Below are 24,736 nucleotides of genomic sequence, written 5' to 3'. Positions count from 1 at the left end.
CAGTTACAGGCAGACCCTGTGCCCTCCTGTGCTCAGGGTGATGCATTCGTCTGGAGAGCTCCCAATGGCAGAAGCAGGCAACTGACTCCCTTGCTCCTCCATTCCCAGCAGGCTCCCAGTTTCAGAGCTGGGCCGGCACATCTGCAGGGTCGTCTCTCCTGAGGCTCAGGCGTTGCCTCTAATGCCTCAATCACCACCAGGTTGAGGAAGGGAGGGCTGCAAGGAGGTTAGGGCATCCCCCAAATGGGGGACACTCCTGAAGGCCTGGTTACTTCTGGGACTCACTGCACAGTGACCCTGCACCCAGAGCGGGTCCCAGCCAGTGCAGGATGCCCTGCTCTCCCTCTATCCTGCCTCTATCTCAGGACACCCACCGCCAGGCCCCCCAACCACAGCAGTGAAAGGAATCAGCTTCCAAAGACATGTCCAGTTGGCTCTCCATTTTCCATGTACAGGGTGGGGCAAAAGTAGGTTACATCTGTTCATGGTGAAAATAATACAATAATCAATAAATAATAACACAAGAATAAATTCTGTTTTGCATACTCACAACTGTAAACCTACTTTTGCCCCCCTGCATATTTTGATACATTTTTGGATTACATGTGGTCAATACCATAGAAGGTATAGAAGGGGAGTGAAATATCACTTTATACATATAATATGTGGTGGTTACATAAAGATCTAGTAATACAAGTGCCCCCACCCCTGCCTCTCACAGTGAACCAGCACAGAGATGATGCTGGGCCTCCATCCAATCCTCAGCTCCCAACCAGCTCCCCCACCCAATATATCAGTCCTCAGAGCAAAGCCCCAGGAGTCCCCAGGGAGACAGAGAGAGAAAGTATGAGGGGAGAAGAATGGGTGATTTCATCCCAAAGGACATTTGTGGCAAGGCTGTCCTTTTAAAGTTAGAAACATGACCATATCTTTATTATTTGTGGTAAAGGAAAAAGCCACGACTGGTATAATAATGCAAAAAGACAGGTTAAGCTAGAAACAATCTCTCATTATGGGACATACAGTCATCAACAGCTCATGCTTTAAATCGGCTTTCCCAAGTCCAATCTTGCCAAAGAATCCCCTGAAGGCTCTGTATCCCACCCCAAACCTCCATTCTAGCAGGCTGCCTGCATCCATAATAAAGAAATGAATTCATTTTATGTGGGGTCCAACCCTGACAATGCTCAGATAACCCCAGGCCTTTGAATTGTGCAGACAGCTCATGCCTGAGTGAGGGTCAAACTCTCCCCAAAGAAAACTATGTCATATAACCGCATGGAATTGCTATTCCTCAGGCTGCCTCCCTTCTCAAAACCTCAGGGTGAGATAGCCAGCTCTATAGGGCTGCTTAGTTGAGAAAAGCATGCAATTAACAAGTCCAGATGGTTCTTTTAGGGGGGAGGGGGTGCAGCTGGGGCTGAATTGCCCTCTTCTCTTCATAAATCAGACGATCCCAGGCCTGACCACCCAGGTCAGGGACTCAGCAGTCTGCCTCCCTGGGGTGGGTGCCGGGTACAGGGACCTGTTACCTGCTGGACGTCCTGCTGGAAGACACAGAGCTGCAGCCGCTGGTGCAGCCGCACCTTGCGGTGCTGCCAGATGCTCTCGAGGCGCCGCTGGTGGTGCAGCACCTCGTGCACCACGTCCAGCACCTGGTGCACTGCCTTGGAGTAGTTGGCTGTGGCCGTGAGGGACTCAGAGTTCCCAGGGCTCAGGGGACGCTGCAGCACATCCAGCAGGGCCTTGCCATCCTGGCTGACCTGCAGGAAGGGAAGAGGGTTATGTCAAGGGAGTGGAGTGGCAGACAGAGCATAGACAGAATTGGTGGCTAATCCTACCCAGACTGATGACAATCAAGGAACGGGCCAGCCAGCGCTGCCATGGTGCCCAGCCCGCGGCCCTGAGGAGGATGGAGCACCTGGGAGTCTGGGGAAGAGGAGTTGCAGGGCGGCACCCCATGCCTGGCACATAGTACTTGATAAGTATTTTGACTAACTCACTGACAGGTCAGGCAGCAGAACTTTTCATAAATGAAGCTGAGTATATGTCGACATCATAAACCTCTCCCCCTCTTTCTTCTTCACCTTCCTCTACCTGCTCCCAAACTTCTAGATGTGTGAACCAGAGAAAAGTTATCTAACATCTTTGGCCTCAGTTTCCTTGCCTGAGGAACTCAGAGGGAGAGTGATGGTGCATACCTAGGGTTATGGTGAGGATTAAATGAGTAAACACACGCAGGGCACTTAGACTGGGGCCCAGCACCTAGGATTGGTTACCAGTTCTATCTTCATCATCATCATTTCTCTCTCCTGTCTTCTTTCTTTCCTTGTCAATTTCTTTCTTCTATATTGATCCTTCTTTTGCTCTCCTCCTATACAACCATTTTTTTCTTCTGAAAGTGGTGACATCCCCATCTTTCCAGAATATGCAGAGTAAAGGGAGGACCCTAAGATTGTGGACACACCATCCATGCTCCTGGGTTCCTCAACCTCAGTGCTGTGTGTGGGTGTGCACACACACACACATACACCCATGTGATCCCTGCTGATGGCCCCATTTTTTCTGCTTCCTGGCTGGAGACACCATCATTCACAGACCAAAGATCATCAAGAGTCTCCAAAGAGAGGAAAATGACCTCTCTTCTTCTTAGTCCAACCTAGGATATTCCACAGTGTACAGGCCGGTGTTGTCGCCACCCACCCATATACACACACACAGGACCCTTGGGTGTCCTGCTGGGTTCTCACCTCTGTGTAGGCCTGCGTCACCTGCTCATACAAAGACTGGTGGTGGTGAATTGCCAGCTCCAGGTCCTGCATCTCGGATGGCAGGCCACCTTCACTGCACATCTTGCACCAGGCGTCCACTCCCGACAAGAACTGGAAGTAGATGCCAACTGGGTCAGTGTGGGCACTGGGTTGGGCAATGGCCGATTATACAGTAGAGATGGTCAGATGCCTTGGGAAGAAGCATATGGACCTCTGGAAGCCTTCAGAGACCACTGCAGAGGGTGGAGGTTTTCCTTTAATTGTACAAACATTAACTCCATGTAAGAAGTCAGACCCAGTAAGGAAGTGTGGTTTCTACAAACAAAGGTAACTATTACGAAACTGCTGGGGGTGGGAGCCATCTGCATGTTCAACAGGTTATATCCACACACTGACTATGCAATATAGGTGTGCAAACAGCTCACTACATTGCATGTATACATTAGAGCTGCTTGTCCCGTGCACACTCACAGGCACATGGGAGGGGCTACATTGAATGTAAGGGGATGTTTCCATACAGGTACTTTGTAGTGTGGACACTGAGTTGTGAAGAGGAGTGAAGAACACATCATACAGGCCCCTCAGGGAACTTACAGAGACGTTTCCCACAAGGATTGGAGATTAACCCTCAAGAAGATCCCTACTGCTGGGTCAGTAGCCCTGGGATGGGAGGGGGAGGGGTGGCCTAGGGGGACAGACTGTACTGTGCCTACAGTGGCAGTGGCTCCTGGAATGTGATATATATAGATCTTGACAGAAATCAAATTATTTAAAAATGAAAATTAACAACTGTGGAGGACTATGGGTCTCTGTGCACAAAGGGCGAGCCAACTGAAATCACTCAGAGTTATTGGGTGAAAAAATACACCTTAAAAATGCAAATAATTCTTCACCCAACAGCCTGGAATATTTCTGTCTGTGATTCCTCTCACCTGGGTGCACAGCACCATTCAAATTAACTGCCTAAATACCTTTTTACCTCATTGCCTAGAACAGCCCATGTGAGGACAATAAACAGCTGCCTAAACAAACGCATTGAAAAAACAGCCTGAATCCGTTTGGTGTGTGTTTCCCCCCTAGCTAAAGACAATCATAGTTCATGAGTTTCACTGAAGAAGTGGTAATATCTGAGGAAACTGCATTAAAAACAGATACAAATAAAATGGCTCCTGATCCAAATTAAGGAAACCACAGCGAGCAGCTGACTCCTCCAGCCACTGCATTTTCTATAAGTGCTCGAGCTCCAGTCGTGGTGTCACCATCAGCTTTCAGTCCTGGGCTGTTGGTTGTGTGGCTGGTTTTTCATTGCGTGTGTGTGTGTGTGTGTGTGTGTGTGTGTGTGTGTTTAATTACATTAGAACATCTCTTAACAATTCTAGAAGAGTCCTGGGTGCTATCCAGCATCAGACTGTATGTACTTGATAACATCTCAGAAGCTTCTCTGCTACACCAATAACCATTTTACAAAGAAGCCTGAAAACACCTTGACATTCCTTGTCAATTGTGGAGGGGGGTACCTCTTTAAAGTCCCTGCGATTTCTCTGTAATCCTCTAACAAGAGTCCTATAGCAGATCCCACAAAATGGGAGCTCAGGAAAAATAGAGAAGGAAGCAGGAGTCTCCCTTGCCAATCGGATAGGATTGAAATGGAACAGGTGACTAGATATGAATAATATTCTCATGGTCTTTAGAATGAACCAGCTACAGTTGGCCATTACCACTAGCATCTTAAAAAACAAACAAACAAGAAAACACGTGGGTAGATCGCTCTCAATGTACGGGCTGCCCTCGACTCGTGACACAAGTATTTTAGACTTTGGAAGGTCTCATGTGGAAACAGGCACAGTGAAGAAAATACAGAACACCAGGAGAGTATGTTGAAGAAAGACCCACAGTAGAATATGCCATTTAAAAAGCACACGAGGCACCTCCCATGCTCCATCGCGCTGGGAGGTTTGGATTATCCCACATTAGAGATGAGGAAATAAGCTTAGACAGGTGGGATGAACTGCCTAATGTAATCATGGGGCTGCGATGGGAACCTCCATGTGTCCACCAAGCCTGGACTCTCAATGATCCCATATTGCCTTCCACATTAGGTGGGTAACAGAGGGAAAGATTATGATCTTGTGTCCAACTCTCCATTATCTGTGAGCTACCAAATGTTATAAAAAGAAAGAAATGTAGAGGTTAAGACCACAGACTTCAATGTTAGACACACATGGGTTGAAATTCCAGTTGTCTGTAAATTGTGTGAATTTCACAGTGGTATGTTAGTAAATGTTTAACCACCAGCATATATATGTATGTGCACACACATATGTATTATAAACTTTACTAACATGAAAAATATGCAAAACATACACAGAATAATAACATACACAATGCTCTTTATTGTAAATTCCATGTAGCCAACTGATTCTCACAGGATGCTTTTGTATGTGACACAGTTGTATAGTTTTGACATGAAAGCTGGTTAATAGTTTCAATTTTGGTGTAAGACAAAAGGGAAAATACCTCAAGACTTATGTCAGAGCATTACTTGTTCATCCGTGATGAGAGGGGCTTCTTGGCTGAATGGAATAATCATTTCTGAATATCAGAAGACTATTTCCTCAATTCTGTGTGCTATTCACAGTGTAAGAGCTACAGACAAGGCACATTTTAAGTTTAGTTTGCACTTCTAAATATTTTCTCCCTCATTTTATAAGACTCTAGAGTCTAGACCAGTGGTCGGCAAACTGAGGCTCGCGAGCCGCGGTTTGCCGCCCTGTTGACTAATGAGTTTGCCGACCACTGGTCTAGACAATCATTAAAATAATAGGTCAAGCTGTGGTTTGTAGCATTTGATGATTCCCAGGCTGTAAAATCCCTCCCTGGGTCTGTTTCAAGTGACCTCACCAAACATAGAGTTAGGCAGCGATGACTGGTAGCACACACTATATAGTATTTCCACCACAGATATACACTTCCAAATAAATAATAAACATTGTCAAGAACTTAGATAATGAAATGTAACAAAATAATTAGGACGTTATGAGTTTTGAGTATGTGTTGACTTTGTTTTTAATATGACATATTTGATGTAAATTTAGTTTTAAGTAACGGCTATATTTAACAACCAGTTCACAACATTTCTGGAATTTTAACAACTAGACCTCCAGGATCCGGTTAGAGCCAGCTCCAGCACACCACTGGATCTCAGGCAGATGTTTACTCTCTCTGAGCTTCAAGGCTCCTCTCTGTAAAAGGAGTCGGTAATGTCACTGGCCAATACCAGTAAGTAAATGAGAACAAATCATTGTTACTTCTAGTGTTAATGCTACATTATTATTACCCATAGCAAATGCTTCATGTAAAATCAGTGTCCCCTGCTCTCAGGATTCTGATACTTTCACCAGTCAGCCCACACAAGGACACACAACAATAAACTACCCCGTGAATGTAAACAGGCCCTGGGTCCTTCTTGCCTGGATAATAAGCACAGCCACCACTGTTCCTTTATGTACACAGGGCAATGAAAGTAGCAGATTGGGTTACAGTTGCAATGACTCAGCAGGGCCTTCAGGGTTTCAAAGAGGAGAGGGGCTCTCTACAAGGTGCATCTCCTCCCACCTGGCCCTCCCCTGGTCCTCCCCCTTCCCACCCACGGCAACCCCAGCAGCTCCCTTGGCCTCACCTGCTCGGCCTTCTGGTGGAACACAGCGGACATGGCGAGGATGGTGCTACGCTCGTCCAGGGCAGCCGCGAAGCTCTTCCACTCCTGGTCCAGCTGCGTGGAAATCTGCTTGATTTGCTGCGAGGCATAATGACCGGCCTCAGAGAGGCGGGAAGCCACGGACATGATGCGGTTGATATTGACGTAGGCATTCTGGAAAGAAAGGAGAGTGAGCGCTTCGTGGGGCAGGCTGGAAAGGCATCCACTGGGCACTATTAGGGTGAGGATTTGGGGAAGGAAGCTACCCCAAATAAAAAGTATGAGAGAGGATGGTATAGGCCACAATAGCATATCCATTTTGGGCTTAAGGTAAGTCTTTGTCCATGATAAAATTTCTATAGATAGCAGGTACAGTAACGGAGGCTCTTTATTCTGGGGACTGGAGTAGTTTTCGTGCCAACTACTGATGCACATAAATGCAGTCACTTTGCGTGGACTGCCTCAGTAAACCTCACTATCATCTTAGGAGGTCATGCCAAGGGGACAGCATGGTACTTCTAAGAGTTACTCTCTGCAAGTAATGGCTCAGACTGAGGAGGCAAAAGCACCTCTCTTTCTCAGGAGAGAACTGTACCCGGGGCATTATTGCCACCTACAACAGGGCAGCAATGCACATCAAAGAGGGCAAAGGGCATATGTTACACCATAACTCCACATCTTCCTATCACAAGTGAAGACTTAGCTGCCCCCACACTGCTCCCTCCTCCAAAAGAGCTAGCACTGGCCATCATGCGGGGTTTAAATAAAGAGAACATTTAAAGCCACGACCTTTTTCCATGCTAAAAATAAGATCAATGGAACCTTTTCCGATCTCTACTTAGGGACATTTCCCCACCTGACCCCAAAAGGCATCTGTGGGGCTCTCCTGGCCCTGCTGACTCCTTTCATCTTAAGGTATTGTTCACACTCATTCCCATCATTCATTGCCAGTTAAAATTCATGACCACCAGGTGCGTTGTTTCATACTAAGCTAGCAGAAAACTCTCCGGGAAGGAACAAGACCAAAGAAAAACTCCACAAACATAAGACCAGTGAGCATGGTTATTTTTAACTGCTACCTCCTATTAATGGTCTGAGGTGTCGAAACAATCAAGCAATAGTATGGCACCCACAGAGAGCCCTTCTGATTCACACAGTTTCTGCCTGAAGAAGGGTGGCAGGTGGCTTGTACAGTCTTGATCTTTGTTACAAATCTTCTCAAATGATAATAAATATTCTTCAACAACAGCATTTTCTCTTGGTTCCAGTAGCTCATTAATACTGGGTACGTTTAATGAGGTTCTTTACTTTTCTTTCCCTCATCCCTCATGGTACCCATTCATCTTAGCTTTCCCCTTAGCACTCCATCCCAAAACCTGAGCCAGGTAGATAAGGTCCCTCTTCATTTAAAAATATCCGTGAAGTTTAAAAGGTTAAGTGTCACACTTGGACACAAATCCATCCTGGTGTCTAATGACCCCCACTCATTTCTTTATTCTGGCCCGAGATCTTTCTGACATAGTACATTTCCTTCATGGACTAGAATATCAGACTTGTTGTTTGAAATAACGATCCTTCAGAGATTTAGAAATCATTATCAGCCCTGTTTTCTGAGTTAGGACATAGATTCTATTTAAAATTAAACTCTATTTATAGAACTGACAGAAAAACCAACTCTGCACTTAGAAATAGAAAGGAAAAGAAAAAAGGCATGTACTGATTTTAAAAGTCCTGTCTTCTAAGGGAATAATATTTGGATTCCCCCACATTTCCTGATTGTGTCTTTGTCTTATTTGGGTTCCCCCAAAGAGGACCCTGAGACAAGGGTTGGGCAGGTAGTTTACTTGGGTGGGATCCCAGGAAGCACAGTGAGGGAGTGGGGAAGTCAAAGAGGACAGGGAGAAAAATGAAGAAAGGGTGTGTTCACGAGTGGGTTACTGCTATGAGCAACTGGGGGGCATCCCTCCTGAACACTCTTCTGAGCTGTCCCACCAGGAGGTGAGGAATCTGGGGTGTTTGCTCATTGCTCATTGTTGCAGGTCTCTCCTGGGGTAACTCCCTGGCATTTCCAGCCTGACCTCCATACAGGCCAAGCACACTTCACAGGTCAGAGCGTGACCCTGGGCAGAGAAACCCAGGAAGCTGTCAGTGTGTGGGGGAACTGTCTGCAGATGACCTTTAGGGTGGGCTGAGGGGGTGTGGGTGGGGCACTGCCACCTGGATTAGAATCCTGGAACTGGCCCCACACACACACATTTATCCAGGTCTACCTAGGATTGCTGGGTTTTCCTGTCCTTGGAAAAAGACCTTGTGTTCTTTGGCCAGACAGGAAGCAAGAAAAGCAATAAGAGCCGGGCACCAGCCTGTGTCCAGGGTCCCTCCTGTACCTCGTGGGTGGCTGGCCCTCTGTCATCACAGCCTATTTCCATTCTCCCCCACAGGGAACCCAGGGAGGCAGATTTCTGCTCAGGTTCAGGAAGAACTTTCCAGCTATTAGAAATGTCTAACTGTGCTGCCTTCTTGAGGCTGTTAACACCTTGTCACTCATTCAAATATTTATGGAGACTGGGCCAGTCTCTGTGTTGGGGGCTGTGGGAGATCAAAGAGGAATGAGATAGGATTCCTGCCCTTAGGGGGTCACAGTTGAGGCTTAAGAAAAGTCCTCAAATAACTGTAATTTAAAGGAAAATGAGTAAGTGTTTTGACAGAGGTTGAGGCAACTTGCTGTGGGGATCAGAGGGAAGGAACCCAGGAGGTGGGAAGGGGCTTTCTGCGCAGGGGGTGGTGGTGCGGCTGGCTGGCCGTCCTCCAAGGCCCCCTTCAGCCCTAAAGCCTGTGATCATAAATGAAAGCTAAAAACAAACAAAGAAAGACCACAGCTTACACTCCACATTCTAGAAACTAGCACACTAAATGCCTTTATTGTTGCCTTATCAGTGGGCAGATAAATGTTTTACTGAAACTAACAAATGATTATGCTTCACAAAATAGAGGCAGTCTTCCTCATAATAGAGGAACAAACATAACGTTGACTCATGAACTTGTTAATTTCCCCCTCTATGCTCCTTTTCAGAATAGCAGAACATTGCAGGCACGTCACATTGCCCAAGTTCACCATCATCATCTTCTTCATTTTCCTTCAGCCTAGAACCCGAGACAAATGGGCAGGTAGATTCTAAACTGCAGCCACAAACCAAACAAAAAAAGGCAGAGAAGGTCTCAAATGACTAAAAAAAGAAGAACAAGGTTAAAGAGCTGGATTAAGAGGCTTAGTAAATGGGGATGCTCAGTCCTTAGGCACAAATGACATGTCATGGGCTTTGGGCAATCCATCCATGTGGTTCTTTTGTGTCACCACTTATGCCTCTGCTAAGGAGTATTTGGGGACATAGTCTGTCCTGGGGACACAGCCAGTAGGAATGGATATTTTGACACTTCATAGCCTTTCCATTTGCTACCAGCTGCCTTCTCCTCTCCTCCCCCCACCTGCCTGGCCTTGCCACCCTTGCATGCCAGCCTCAGTTCCCTTCATCTGCAGAGCTGTCCATCCATTGAGGGCATCTAACTCACTGGGCCAGGAGTCAGGAGACATGAGTGGCTGGTTCACCCCTGGCACTCACTTAAGATGTCACTTGCCTCCTCTGTGCCTCAGCTTCCTTATCTGTAAAGTGAGGGAGTTGAGCTAAATGATCTCAGCCATTCCATTTCTGAGAAAGCAATGTCAGTTCCACACATCCCAGGCCTCGATACATTCTCTGTTTATGGAGGGCACCAGATTGAACGTAGAGAGAATCTAGGAGGTCACAGTTTTCTTCTTTCTTATCTTCAGTGCCTGGGGAATGATGACTAAATCTACTACCCTCTTGAAACCCTCTTCTTTGGAGGAAGTGGGGTATAAACTGAAGAAACAAAGGCAACTCAAAACTTTCAAGTGTCCATGTGCAATGGGAAAGTTTTAAACAAAAGAGTAACGTGATCTGACTTGTGCTTTGTGTCCTAAAGGGCTGGCGAGGGAAGAGTACACACAGAGGTACACACAGCCCAGCCTCGGCAGTCCCTGTGCCTCAGCCCCTCACTCTGGCTCTGCTCTCTGCCCTGCCATGTGCAGGCCACCACTGGAGCTGAGTGACCACACACCAGCTCCTCTCCTCCCCACTCCTCTTCAGCCCCTTCCCCTGAGCAGAGTTGCCTAGACTAATCTGATTCCTTGGCCAGAAGTTAGTAATATAACTAACTCTAGTTTAGTGAGTGTCTTCTTAATCCCTCGCTTTAAAACGGCTTTGTTAACTTCAATCCCCTCCCCAACATATATGCAAGTGCTATCATTATTAACGTTACTCAAAGTATTGCACAGTCCAGATGTAAACACTATCTACCCTGCAGAATGCAAGCTCCCACAGCACTGTCTGCTGCTTCATCCACCCCATCCAACCTCTCCCCAAAGGCTCTCCTCCCATCATTTGCTCACAATGGGAAAAAAACAACTAAATTCCAGCAAAATCTTGCTAACTCAAATACCCCCTACGTTTACACCCTGCCCCCAGCTTTGTTGCCTACAAAATTCTATGTTTTCTCATTTCATTCCTGAGTTTATTAATTGTAGATCACAGGATGGGACGGCCCCCTTCTCCTGAGGACTTGTCTCCTGTTGTGATGAACTGAAATCAATGGAGCAGAGTCATTCTCCTGAAAGAACTTCTTGGCAGAATCTTGATGAGAGTTTTCAGCCCTGCCAAAGGCTTTCTCTTTGAACCTGACTGACTCCTGGCTGCCCCGACTGGCTACAAAACATGCAGAGTTGCTTGTAGATGAGGATAACTTTCTACTTAAAAACCCAGATAACTTTTCTCTTTAGATGAAGTTTTTTATGTGATATACTCTGAAAGAGATACTGGTCTTCTAGAAATAATCATGTGATGTAAGTTATCATTCTGGTAACCCTGGCTCCATGTCAGGGGCTGTTTATAAGAACAGATAATTCCTGAATATGTGTATTATTTGAATCCCATTCACTTCACTCCTACAAGCAGGTGTGAATTTTACACTCCTGTGGTCATAGATTCCCACTATGAATCAGACATTCTCTCCTGTGGGTTACATGAGACATAAAACATCCAGTCCATTGCCTGGCATATAACCAATAACTCAAAGAATGTCATATCTTTTCCCTCATCCAGTTACAGAATGTTGTTAACTCTCCAAATTAAATGCAAACCAACTTGAAGTATTCGCTAAAAGTACAACAAAAAGAAAAACACATCAACTATTCCAATTAGAAGCACATATTCCAACAAGAGTCCAAGGTCCCAGTGTATTTCACAGAGAGCATGCCACAGTGTGCCCTACTATTCCTGGGAAAAGTCCCTGCCGCAGGCGAAGCTGCCCTGGCCGTTTGTCATGCCCCTGCCCTGTACAGCACACCCCCTGCTGTCAGATGCCCTTCCCCTAGAATTCAAGGGTCCGGGGCCCTGACTTGTCCACTGGTCTTTTCTTGGCCCAAAAGGATGAGAGAATTCAGAATCAGCCAGTGACTTGCTCTGTGAGCCATGCCCTTCTCCTATTCTTGACCATTTGGCAAAAGGCAGCAGAACCTTCTTCCCAGGCTGGCATGGGGCCCTTCATTTTGTTGTCCAGGGACAACGTTTCTCATCTTCATCTCCTGAGTGGCGGAGGGGAGGCCGTCTCATCTTTGGGAAGAATGAGTGAAGAGCTGTCTCATCTTTGGGAAGAATGAGTCCTGGGCAGGGGTTCTCAATTCCATTCCAGTTAATGGGGCTGCAGCTTTTAAGTTATTATGATGAAAATGGAGGTTGTCATCCATCAGACCATCGGAGAAGGGGAGGCACAACAATCACATGGGGGTCACTTTCCTGAAAGGGATTCCATCCTCTGAACAAGCGCTGGAGACTTTGCCTCCCCAAACCCAAAAGTCAAGGGAGGGAGGCCAGATAATAACAGTCCAAGGGCCGAGGTACTCAGCAAAAATCATTCAGGTCAAATGAAAACCAAATGGTGAAAAAATGTGAGGAACAAAATATATAAAAGTAGTATAGCCTTAGCTGAGAAAAACATTGTGTATAGTAAGGAAGCACACACATATTATCAGTCACTATTTATTTTGAACCAGATATACACACATGGTAGTGGGAATTTCTGGGGGTTCCTTTTCTCATCTCAATTCTCTTGTACATAGAGAAGATTTAAAAAATAATTTATATATGTGCAAAAATAATTTCTTAAAAATTATACCGAAAAAGTATACAGTACTTTATCCTCCAGGCCTTTTCATCCCCGCTGAACCACCAAAACATTAAATGTCTATGGGTGATGGAGCTAATGGGGAATTTATATTTAACCTTTTGTTTTTCTCAAACTCCTTTTTATTGAGACACAAAGGTTATTTCTAATTTTTGTTTTTTGTTTTCTCTGCAAATAATGCTAGGGGTTGTGAAAATGGTTTTGTATTTTAATACATTTAGTATTTTTAGTTTTAAAAATTATTTTGATGGGCCTTTAATTTTAATAGACTTGGTCAGGTTGCATTCTATAAAAGCTGTAATTATTCTACTCAAATTTCCCCATCTCTTTATACTTTGGTAGAGCTTTTCCTTTTTAAAAATAAAGTATAATTTATAGGCAAGTGAAATAGGCAAGTTTTAATGAGCAAATAATGTTTTAATAAGGAAAGGAATATGAACACACTATTTACATTTTTTTAGAGCCAAGTTCATGTAACAATTTCTTTTTACAGTTAGGGGAAAAAACCCAGACACTTTTTGAGTCCACCTAGTAAATACTTAAAAATGTGTGAAATCAATCAAATGATGTGTTCAAAGTCACAAAGAGAGAGGCGAAATGGGACTGGACCCAGGCCTCCTGATTCCCAGTTTACACGACCCCCCTGCTTATAGCTACCTTTTCTCATGCCCTGCAGCTTATATTAATTTAAGGTCTGGTTTTGTCACATTCAAAGAAAGTCATAAGAAGAATTATTTGGAGATTTTCCCATACAGCTTTCAGTGGCGTCGTAACATTTGACATCAGTAAGAAAATAAAGAGACTGTACTAAAGCAATGGAAAAAGCTGAACCTCACTTCCTTTCTCCAGATTGATGATGCCATATGTATTGCTTACATCTTTGCTAGTACCAAACCCACGTTGGGTACTGGAGCTGTTAAAGCATTAGCTTATGATTAATTAGTTTAACTTTACCATGTAAACCTGCTGATCCCCCTCAAAACATATGGACACTGGGAGAGTAACATCTGGGATAAGAGCTGTCCATGCTTGAAACTCTTCTGCAATAGCTGAGATGTGATGAGCTCTAAATGAACACTCCAACTCCTGCCTCCCATAAACCACAGGGTACCCTCTAGGGGGCCAAATAGGGCAGTTGATGGATGACTCTCTGGTCAAATCTGGCCAAACAGTAGGTCAAACCATGTGGAAGCCATCTGTCACTGTCGGGGAAGAGAGGGAAGGAGCTGGAGCAGCCCAGTGTTCAGCAAAGATAACATTGGCCTGAACCCCACTGTCCCTTTCACCTGGCTTGCTGCAGCAATGTTTCCTCCAGCAATTGCTTTACAAACCATTAAGCAGCCATGAAAACAAGCGCCTGGCCATATGTCCCAGGGCCAGGAAACCCAGGAGCAGATTTAAGTTAAAAAGAAGCCAGCCTCTCTTTCTCTTCCTTCTCAGTTCTGAGTGAAACTCCTTGGAGGGGGTGAGTATCTTTGCATGAGATATCACGGCAGGACTGATATGACAGGAAGCCTGTGGGGGCAGCTGGAATCAGGTTCGGGGGCATCAGAGGAGAGAGTGGTTGGAAACAATGCAGCTCTTCTGGGCTGTGATGTAGTAATTTCAGGCTGCCTTTACGGTTGAAATCTGAGGCTATAAGACTTCAAGAAAATGCATTCACTAGGACTTTCTTCCCTTAGCCCTTTCTCTTGTAGGGCCTGGCTATGCAGAGCTTAGTCTGTGGCATCAGTATAATCTGGGAGCTGGTTAGAAGTGCAGACTCTCAGGCCCCTTCTCAACATCCTGAATCGGAATCTGCACTTCAACAAGATTGCCCCAAGTGATATGTGTGTACATTAAAGTTGGAGAAGCTCTGCAGGGGAGAACTCTGAGGCGCTCCTCCTGAACAAGAACTATTTCTTTTAGCACTCCCAACCCTGACAATAACAGCAGCCAAACATTCACAAAGCATAACACCATGCCAAATGTTGTGCCTAAAATGCATGATCACATCTCATCCTTACAACATCCCTAGAAAAGGCACAGTCATTATTCCCCATTTACAGTGGGAGACTCTGAAAAAACAAAATAACTTGCCTATGATTGCACAACTTGGAAGGAATGGAGAGCCACGGTTAGCTCCTAGTGCCCCTGCTGTTTCACACAATGCTGTTTTACTTTGCCATAAATGTGAAACAATTGGGCTGGCCAAGGATGTCCCTCAAGGGAGAAGAGAGATGATGAGAAATTTCTTCCCAAAAAACTCACATTGGACAGAAACAGGGCCCGTGGAGAGAGAATTCAATACAAATTTCTACATCTCGAAGGCCTCCCCATTAGGGCCCTTGGCGTGCCTTAGGGCACAGCCCAGCTCCAGAGTGGGCAGGAACCTGACAGGTGGGCTTCTCTTATCTTCTCCCTCTTGGAGCAATAATTTTCATCTCATTTGTAAACCCAAGGCCAGTCATCCTGGGGAACGAACAGGTCCCTGTCTCCACAGAACTACTGGAAAGCTAAGGATTAAGGCAATACTTTCCCCCTTTAATAAATATATTGCCTTATGGCTAGAGTCTTAAATCTCTATCCTATTTGTTTATTCAACTATTCATTCAACAATGTAAGGCACTGTGCAAGCAAGGAACAAGACAGACGAAATTTCTACATTCATGCAGTTTACATTTTAGTAGAGGAGTCAGAGAATAGATGAATATTTATTATATACTAGAGGCCCAGTGAATTCGTGCACGGGTACAATTCCCAGTGGCTGCTGGCTGCCGGCCGGGGCCTCCCTTTCCCAGCTGCTGGCTGCTGGCCTGGGCCTTCCTTCATTCCATGCTGGCCCCTGGTGGTCAACACACATCATAGTGAGCGATGGAACTCCCAGTAGGTGGAACTCCCGAGGGGATACTTTGCATATTAGGCTTTTATATATATATAAGAAGATTTTTTACTTCAGTGCTATAAAATACAACTGAGTTAAAGATAGATTGTGATGGCGTTAGCAAGCACTACTTAAGATAGAGAAGTCAGGGCAGACTCACCCATGAAATCAGGGATGACATGCCTGAACTTAGCCCTGAATGAAGTGTATGAATAGGTAGGAAGAGGTTCCAGGGAACAGCAAGGGCAAAGACCATAGGGCAGGAATAACCATGGAGGGTTCAAAGAACAGCAAGAAGCCCAGGCTGATTGGAGCAAATGAGTAGGTGGTAGAGGTTGAGATTCAAGAGGTAACTGATGTCCAGACCACACAGAGCCTCATAAACTATGGTCAGGGACTTCAGCTTTTATCCTGAGAACAGGAAGTCATTAAAGCATTTTGAGTGCAGAAGTCACATGATGTGATGTACTTTACTTGTAGCAGGATCACTCAGGCTGTTATGTTGAGAATGGACTGTAAGGGTACAAAGGTGGAAGCAGGGAGACCAGGTAGAAGCTGCTACCATAGTCCAGGCAGGAGCTGATGGCAGCGTGGACCAGGGTGGTGGAGGTGGAGGTGATAACAAGTGGCCAGATTCTGGGTATATTTTGAGGATAGAACCAAAAGGACTTGCTGATGGAAATCCTTTAGTTCTTCCTATTTCTGGGCCTCTGGCTATATCATGAATTCTGACCTCTGCTTTAAAGTGCCGCTTCCTTCCTACCTACCTACCTGGTCCTGACCTCTCAGTTTTGTAAAGATCTTGCCTATATGTCCTTGCTCAGTCTCTGTCCCTTATCTCGTACTCCTGGCTGGCTACCACCCATAGCCCAGAATGGCATATGCAATGCTGCTGCTTATCAATACAAATACTTCATGTTTGTGTTGTGCTTTACAGTGTGAGCCCTTTCACATACGTTATCTCATCTGGGCTAGGTTTCATAGACCATTTCATGCCTTTCATTCAGCTCCAGCAGACCTCAAAGGTATGAGTCAGCTTTGGCTGAATTTCAGACAATTAACTTCTTGGTGGCTGCAGACAGTAGAGAACAGACACTGGCTGCATGTGAGTATGTAAAAGTGCGAGCTACAGGGCTCAGGGGGTACACATTCAAAGGGCACAATCAATAACCTGAGGACAAGGAGCATGCTGACAGACGGCCCCAGAGAGCAGTGGTGTGAAGCCGGAAAAGAGGTCCCAGGGCTGTGGGCAGAGAACTAGGAGTGAGGGAGAAGAGGAGAGGAATCTGGGGGGAGGAAGGTGGTGTATGGTCAAGAGAGGAGGCTGTACCAGGCCAGCGCCAGCCACGAGTTAGAAATCTGAGTGGTCAGCCAAGCCCTGCTGGTCAGCGCAGAGAGGCCTTTCAGAAGGGGCCCAAGCCAGGTGACTTGCTGGCAGGCGAGAGAAGCCAGAATTACACACCAGACTGATGCTGAAAGAACCTCTGCCTAAACCAAGGAGCTTCCCTGTTTCTTGTTTGAATAGGAGCCAGTCCCCAAAACATGGCTGAATAGAGACCAGTGGGTAAAGGTTAATGGGGCAGCTAGAAAGGTTGGGATGGGGAACAAGGGACAGAGAGTAAAGACAGATACTCCTTCTCCCTGGATACTCCTGACCTTGAAGGAAAGCCCTCACCTTCACATCCACAGGCTAATTATCCAGAAGCTTTGGAGCTTGACCTCAGGGCAATTGTCCCTTGGCTTATTTTCTTCACCCTGGACCAGTGATTCTCCACCTTGCACAGATTTCCCCAGCACAGTTAAGCCAGTCTCGGGCAGTGGGGCCCACATGTGGTATTTTTTCAAAGCTCCCCAGGTGACTCTAGTGGGCAGCCGGGGGGTGGGCAGTGGGGGGACTGCTGCCTTAGACATGTGCACCAGCTTCACCAGGCTTAGCTCAAAGCACATTCTTCTTTCCTTAGGAAAGTTTAATGCTGACAATGGTGCCAAGAACAAGGATTATAAGTGGATCCTGAACAGATCAGAAAATAAAATCTAATCCTCCCACTGAGTTAGAAAAAAACAGAAGGCTGTCTGTGACGATACAAACTCTGCATCCTGTTCCACTTGATTAGCAAGAATAGGTCTAGCTGGTGGCACAGGCAGTATTTGACAAGTGCAGATTTCCCTAGAAGGCCCGCATTAGGAATCCCAGTGTTAACAGCAAACACTGGACCACATTCATTCTTGTCAGGGAGGGACACATGTCAGAGGCTTTACTTCCATGTTTAGGTTTAGAAACTAAGGAACAAAGATGCTCGGACTCAACTGGAACTTGAAAGATCATCTAGTCCCATAGTTCCTGGACGTTAGTGTGCATCACTGCTCTCGTTCACCATCTTGTTCAGCTTCTGCTGGAATCACATCCTATAGAGCTCCCTCAGAAGTGAAGGCAGGGCCCTTGCTGACCAAACTCTGGGTTGGTGACGGACGCTGTGGCACGCTTACTGTCCTTAACAAGGGTTTATTAGAAACCTACTAGGTGCCAGGCATTGCTATAGTCCTAGAGATGCAAGTGTGAGACAAAGCTCTGCCCTTAGGAGCTTACATCCTAGTGGGCAAAATTCTCTTTGCATTAGGTACCTGAATTTGAGGATGGCTAAATTGCAAGGTCCTTGAAGACATCTTTGTGTCTTATGAATCTTGCTGTTCTCAGCGTCTAGCAAAGGGCACAGACAACAAAAGTCTGTTGACTACACCAATGAGTGAATGCCAAGTGGTACACCCAACTCTCCTACCTCAACCTTGCTAACACTACCATGGACATGCTCTTCAACCATTAAGAATGTGGTATCTTAAAGCTAGTGGGAACCCACTTAAAAACATTTCCTCCCCGGTTGTAATTTTCTTCTTTTTCTTAACAGTTTTATTGAGATACTAAAGTCCCAGTGCACAAATTTGTGCACGGGTGCGGTCCCTCTGGGTGGCCTGCAGGGATCAGGCCGAAACCCACAGTCCAATGCCGCCTGCAGCTCCTACCTGCCGCTCCTGCTCATCCTGGCCCCGCTGTGCCTGCCATGGGCTCATGCCCAATCAGTCCCGATCAGGAGAGGCTTGCACTGCCGCAGCAGCGCTCGCCAGCTATGAGACCTGCATCTGGCGCCCTCCCAAGGGGAGTGGCCTGTGGGATCAGGCTGGGGAGGGAGTGCAGGAGGGCTCCAGAGCGTATCCAGCCCATCTCGCTCAGTCCCAATCGGCCGGACCCCAGCAGCAAGCTAACCTACTGGTCAGAGCATCTGCCCCTGATGGTCAGTACACATCATAGCGACTGGTCAACCAGTTGACTATCTGCCCCCTGGTGGTCAGTGCACATCATAGCAAGCTATTAAGCAGCCTTAGCATATCATTAGCATATTATGCTTTGATTGGTTGTTCGGTTGTTCTGCCATTCGGTTGTTCTGCCATTCGGTCTACTTGCATATTACCCTTTTATTATATAGGACTAGCCCGGTGCATGAAATTCATACAAGGGGGGGGGGGGAGAGGGGGGGTCCCTCAGCCCAGCCTGCACTTTCTCCAATCTGGGACCCCTTGGGGGATGTCCAACAGGGATCGGGCCTTAACCAGCAGTCGGACATCCCTCTTGCAATCTGGGATTGCTGGCTCCTAACTACTCACCTGTCTGCCTGCCTGATTGCCCCTAACCACTCTGCCTGCCGCCCTGATCACCCCCAACTGAACCCCTTCCAGCCTGATCACCCCTAACTGCCCCCCCACACCGGCCTGATCCACCCTGCTGGCCTGATTGTCCCCAACTATCCCCCCTGCTGGCCTGACCGCCCCCAACTGCCCCCACCTGCCAGCCTGCTCACCCTCAACTGCCCTCCCCTGCCAGCCTGCTCGCCTCTAACCGCTCCCCCTGCTGGCCTGCTCAACGCCAACTGCCCCCCCCCACTGGCCTGCTTGCCCCCAACTGCCCCACCCTGCTGACCTGATTGCCTCCAACTGCCCTCCCCTGCTGCCCTGATCGCCCCTAACCGCCTCTGCCTCAGCCCTGCCACCATGGCTTTGTCCGGAAGGACATCCAGAAGGTCTCCTGGTCTAATTAGCATATTACCCTTTTATTAGTATAGGCTAGAGGCCCGGTGCACGAAATTCATGCACAGGGGCAGGGGCGGGTCCCTCAGCCCAGCCTGTACCCTCTCCAATCTGGGACCCCTTGGGAGATGTCCGACTGCCTGTGGGATTGGGCCTAAACTGGCAGTTGGACATCCCTCTCGCAATCTGGGACTGCTGGCTCCTAACTTGCCCCCCTGCCGGCCTGATTGACCCTAACTTGCTCCCCTGCTGACCTAATTGCCCCTAACTTGCTCCCCTGCTGGCCTGGTTGCCCCTAACCACCTCTGCCTTGGCCCTGGACTAAGCCACAGTTTGGCCTCCCTCTGCGGGAGGTGACCTGGCAGATCAGGGGAAGGCACTGCCCCCATTACCCCACTGCTGCTGCCACTGCCAGCCTGAGCCTGGGCCCTTTGCAGCTGTGCCTTGGCCCTTGCAGCTGTTGTGGCTTTGTCCAGAAGAACGTCCAGAAGGTCGTCCGGAAGACATCTGCCCAAATTAGCATATTGCCCTTTTATTAGTATAGATAATTCACATACTATATAATTCACCCATTTAAAGTGTACAACTCAATGGTTTTTAATATAGTATTTAATATATAGACATGTGTAACCAATACCACAGCCAATTTAGAATGTTTTCATCATCTCAAAAAGAAACCCTATACTCTTTTGTTATTGTCGTCCTATCTCTCATCCATCCCAACCCTAAGCAACTAATCTACTTTTTGTCTCAATAGGTTTGCTTATTCTGAACTTTTATATAAATGAAATCATATAAATATGTGGTCTTTGACAACTAGCTTCTTTCACTTAGTAAAACGTTTTCAAGGTTCATCTGTGTTACAGTATGTGTCAGTACTTCATTTCTTTTTACAGCTAAATAATATTCCATTATAAGGATATGCCACCTTTTGTTTATCCATTCATCAGCTGATGAGCATTTGGGTTGCTTCCACCTTTTGCTTATTATGAATAATATTGCTATAAACATTTGTGTACAATATGTGAACATTTTGTGTAGATTTTTTTTTTCATTTCTCTTGGGCATATACCTAGGAGTTGAATCACTGGGTCCCAGGGAAGTCAATGTTTAACTGTTTGAGGAAATATCAGACTGTATTCCAAGGTGGCCTTTATTATTTCTTATAAGGTGTGTCTGCTGGCAACAAATTTTCACAGTATTTATCTGGAAATATCTTTATTTCACTTAAAATGTTTGCTTGTTTTTTTTGTTATCCTCACCTGAGGATATTTTCCATTGATTTTTAGAGAGAGTTGAAGAGAGGGGAAGAAATAGAGAAAAAAGGCATCAATGTGAGAGGGACACATTGATTGGTTGCTTTCCACATACACCCCTACTAGGGCCAGGGATCAAGCCTGCAACTAAGGTACGTGCTCTTGACTGGAATTGAACCTAGGACTCTTCAGTCCATAGGCTGGTACTCTAACCACTGAGAAAAACTGGCTAAGGCATATTTCACAGAAACTTGTATTATCAAACTCTTGGTTGACAGTTTTTTTTTTCTTTCGAGCACTTTGAATATCCCACTTCCTTCTGGTCTCCACTGTTTCTGATGAGAAATCAACTATTAATATTATTGGGATTCCCTGTGAAAAGTCATTTTCCTCTTGCTGCTTTCAAGATTTACTCCTGTCTTTGGCATTCAGTGTTTTTACCATGATGTGTCTGTTTATGGATCTCTTTAGATTTATCCTCATTGGAGTTCCTTAAGTTTCCCAGCTGCATTCATTAATGTTTTCTCATATATTTGGAAGATTTCAGCCATTATTTCTTTTAATAGGTTTTTCTGTTCCTTTCTCCCTCTCTCCTCTCCTTCTGGTACTCCTAGTATGCATATGATAATACCTTTAATGGTGTCCCATGTTTTTCCAAGACTCTGTTCATTTTTCCTCATTCTGTTTCCTTTCTGTTCTTCAGATTGAGTGATTTCTATTAATCTATTTTAAAGGTTGTGAATTCTTTCTTCTGCCAGTTCAAATCTACTGTTGAGCTTCTCTGGTGAATTTTTATTTCTATGATTGCATTTTTCTTTTTGGTTATTTTTTATCATTTCTATCTTTTTTAGTGATATTCTGTGTTTGACAAGACATTGTCATTATACCTTCCTTTATTTTTTAAATCATGAATTCCTTTAGTATTTTTTTTAAACAAAACAAAAACACTTATAATAGCTACTTTGACATCCTTGTTAAATCTGGCATCTAGTGGCTTTCACAGGCACTTCGGTCTTATCTGCCTTTTATCTGTTCCCCCGTGCGCCCCCCCCCCCCCCCCCCCGCCCCACACTGCCTGTTATACTTCCCTGTTTCTTTGCAAGTCTTATAGTTTTTTATGGAAACTAGACATTTTAGTTACTCTATTGTAGCAATTCTGGTTACTGGTCCTCTCCCTCCCCCCTTCCCCTCGGGGCTTGTTATTTTCTTGCTTATTTGTTTAGTAACTGGCTGGATTGTTTTAGGGAAGTTTTATTTCCACCTCAGCCCCCTCATTGGCAACCTATGACGTTGCTCCTTAGGGGGTGCAGCCTTCGGTGTGCCAGAGTCACCCTGGGGTGAAGTGGCCTTGGCAGTGCTCTCTTTAACTTTTAACTTTCTCTTTCCCTGACTACCCCCAGCTGTTAAATTCCACTAATTTCCAGCTGATAGTTGTTTTCAAGAATGTCCTGGGACATAAATTCCTCCACAGTCTTATCCAATCAAATGTGGGCTCCTTTGAAGAAATAGTTTTATATATATATATATATATATATATATATATATATATATATATATATATATATTTCAGAGAAAAGGGAGAGGGAGAGTGAGAGAGAGATACATCAATGATGACAGAGAATCATTGATCGGCTGCCTCCTGCACGCCCCACACTGGGAATCGAGCCCACAACCCGGGCATGTGCCCCTAATTGAAAATGAACCTGGGACCCTTCAGTCCGCAGGCCAACGCTCTATCCACTGAGCCAAACCAGCTAGAGATAGTTTCTGAGGTCAGTACTTGAGAACTGTTCTGGTCCCAGGAGGTTTCTTTCTCCAGTTCTCTGTGGCAAACTAGCATGGTCACCATTTATCCTATATCTCCAATGACTCTACCAATCTTTTCCCAATTGCCTTTCACCAGGGCCTCCCTACGGGCATTTTTCAGATTCTTTTAGTTTGAATTAATCCACTCTGTGGTGCAAATGAAGCAGTAGCTTTGGGAAAAGATTTGGCACTGTCTGTACTACAGTTTATTTCTACCTCCAGGCAAAAATCTCTGAGCCATGGCTCTGGTGCTGGCATTAGGGAAAATAGCATGCTTCCCTGAGTGATATTCCCACTTCAGGAGCTGAACTCTCAGAGGAGGGGAGAGAGTAGCCTTAGGTCTTCTTGCCTTGCCTCTCCCAGCAAGGCTCTGCATTACAAGGTTGGGCAAGGGCAACTGGGACCCTAGAATTCTCAGCAGTGTTGTACCCATGTTAGAGCCTCTGTTCGATGAGTGGGGACTAGGCAGAAGGAGTTCCCAGCTCTTGGCCACACTCACCCAGAACTGAGCTATAGCAATAGGGAGCTTGGAGTAGGATAAGAAATTCCCCATCTGGAAAGTCAGTCATTAAACTGGGAACTTAGGGAGAAAGAGAACCCTGTGTCCTTGGTTGCAACAGTCTAGGGTTTCCATGTTACTGAGCTGGGATGGGAGAGGGAAGGAATGGGTCTTGGTTCCAATACCACAGACTCATTGTTCTTACTGAGGCTTAGTAGATTTTCTTGAATAAGTTCCTTCATTTGCTATATGCACGGAGGACTATTTCCAGAGACTTTAAATTTTTTAAAATAATTTTCACTAGTTTCACTGGCAAGCAGATCTGTGGAATTCCTCATACTGCGTTGCTAGAAGTGGACTGTCTTTCAGAAGTTGTGATACTTTATTTTAGTGAGAATCTATTTTATCTGTATAGATATGCACAGAACAACAGTTCTCTAACCTTAATGTGCATATACACTGAGTGGCCAGGTTATTATGATCTCTGAATGCATAATAATCTGGCCACTCAGTGTATATCCTATATAATAAAAGGCAAATATGCAAATTGTCCCCTCGACCAGGAGTTCGACCAGCAGGCAGGCCGGCCAAACCGCCCATGTCCCCACCCACTGGCCAGGCTGGCCGGACCTCACCCATGCATGAATTCATGCACTGGGCCTCTAATATATATATATATATATATATATATATATATATATATATATATATATATATATACACATATACACACACACACACACACACACACACTGAGTGGCCAGATTATTATGTGTTCGGAGATCATAATAATCTGGCCACTCAGTGTATTTCACCTGGGGAGCTTGTTAAAAATTTAGGTTCCTAGGGACCTATCCTCCAGAAATTACAATTTTCTAGGACTGGCGTAGAAGCTAAAAGGAAATCTGCAGATTTAGAAAACTCACTACATGATTCTTTGAAAAAAATTATACTAAAAAAACTAACACACGTCAGGTAAGATTGATGCCCTCTTTTTTTCTGATGGGTTCTATGTTTACAATGGAGCTTTGCAACTATGGCAGGGTCAAATGCTGGCTACTTAAATATCACAATAGTGTGTGCGTGTGTGCGTGTGTGTGTGTGTGTGTTTACACACCAAAATTTAGAAATAGTCTCATTATAGGAAGTGCTGCTTATTTGGGGTTGGGGAAGTGCTTCAGAATCATGGTTTAGGGCTGCCAAGCATCAAAGATGACGGAGGACTCCAGAGCAAGGCTTCTCAGATTGGGGTCAGGAAATTTGCCTCAGAATCCTATTTCTCTTGCACCAGATCTGACTTCTCCTTGGTGCTGCTACCATTTGTAACCATCCTTCGAAACAAAGAGAGAGCATCACAGGCCTTGCTGCAATTGGGCTGATTTGCACACCATCAAGTGGCAATATGTGTCTCTGGTGAGAAAATTAATAGGATTAAAGTGGCTCTCAAATATGCCACAGCAGACAGGATTCCTACTGCCTACCTGCACATGGTTATCACTAATGTGAATC

At 45.6% G+C, this 24,736-nt stretch overlaps 1 protein-coding gene across 24 annotated transcripts in view; it reads right to left on the bottom strand.

The window, feature by feature from the left end:
- KALRN (kalirin RhoGEF kinase) overlaps positions 1 to 24,736 on the bottom strand; it is a gene marked incomplete at both ends in the record, with an annotated part of 667,375 nt that overhangs the window by 356,812 nt on the left and 285,827 nt on the right. For all 24 annotated transcript variants that reach the window (XM_080657248.1, XM_080657225.1, XM_080657253.1 and 21 more), the window contains 3 exons: positions 1,533 to 1,763; positions 2,751 to 2,882; positions 6,451 to 6,642. In XM_080657248.1, coding sequence (XP_080513374.1) covers positions 1,533 to 1,763; positions 2,751 to 2,882; positions 6,451 to 6,642 — 555 coding nt within the window. The remainder of the gene's footprint in view (positions 1 to 1,532; positions 1,764 to 2,750; positions 2,883 to 6,450; positions 6,643 to 24,736) is intronic.

Source organism: Plecotus auritus (assembly GCF_963455305.1).
Source record: "Plecotus auritus genome assembly, chromosome: 2".
Lineage (NCBI taxonomy): Eukaryota > Metazoa > Chordata > Mammalia > Chiroptera > Vespertilionidae > Plecotus > Plecotus auritus.
The sequence above is the reverse complement of the archived record's forward strand: the minus strand, read 5'-3'. Positions and strand labels throughout refer to the sequence as shown.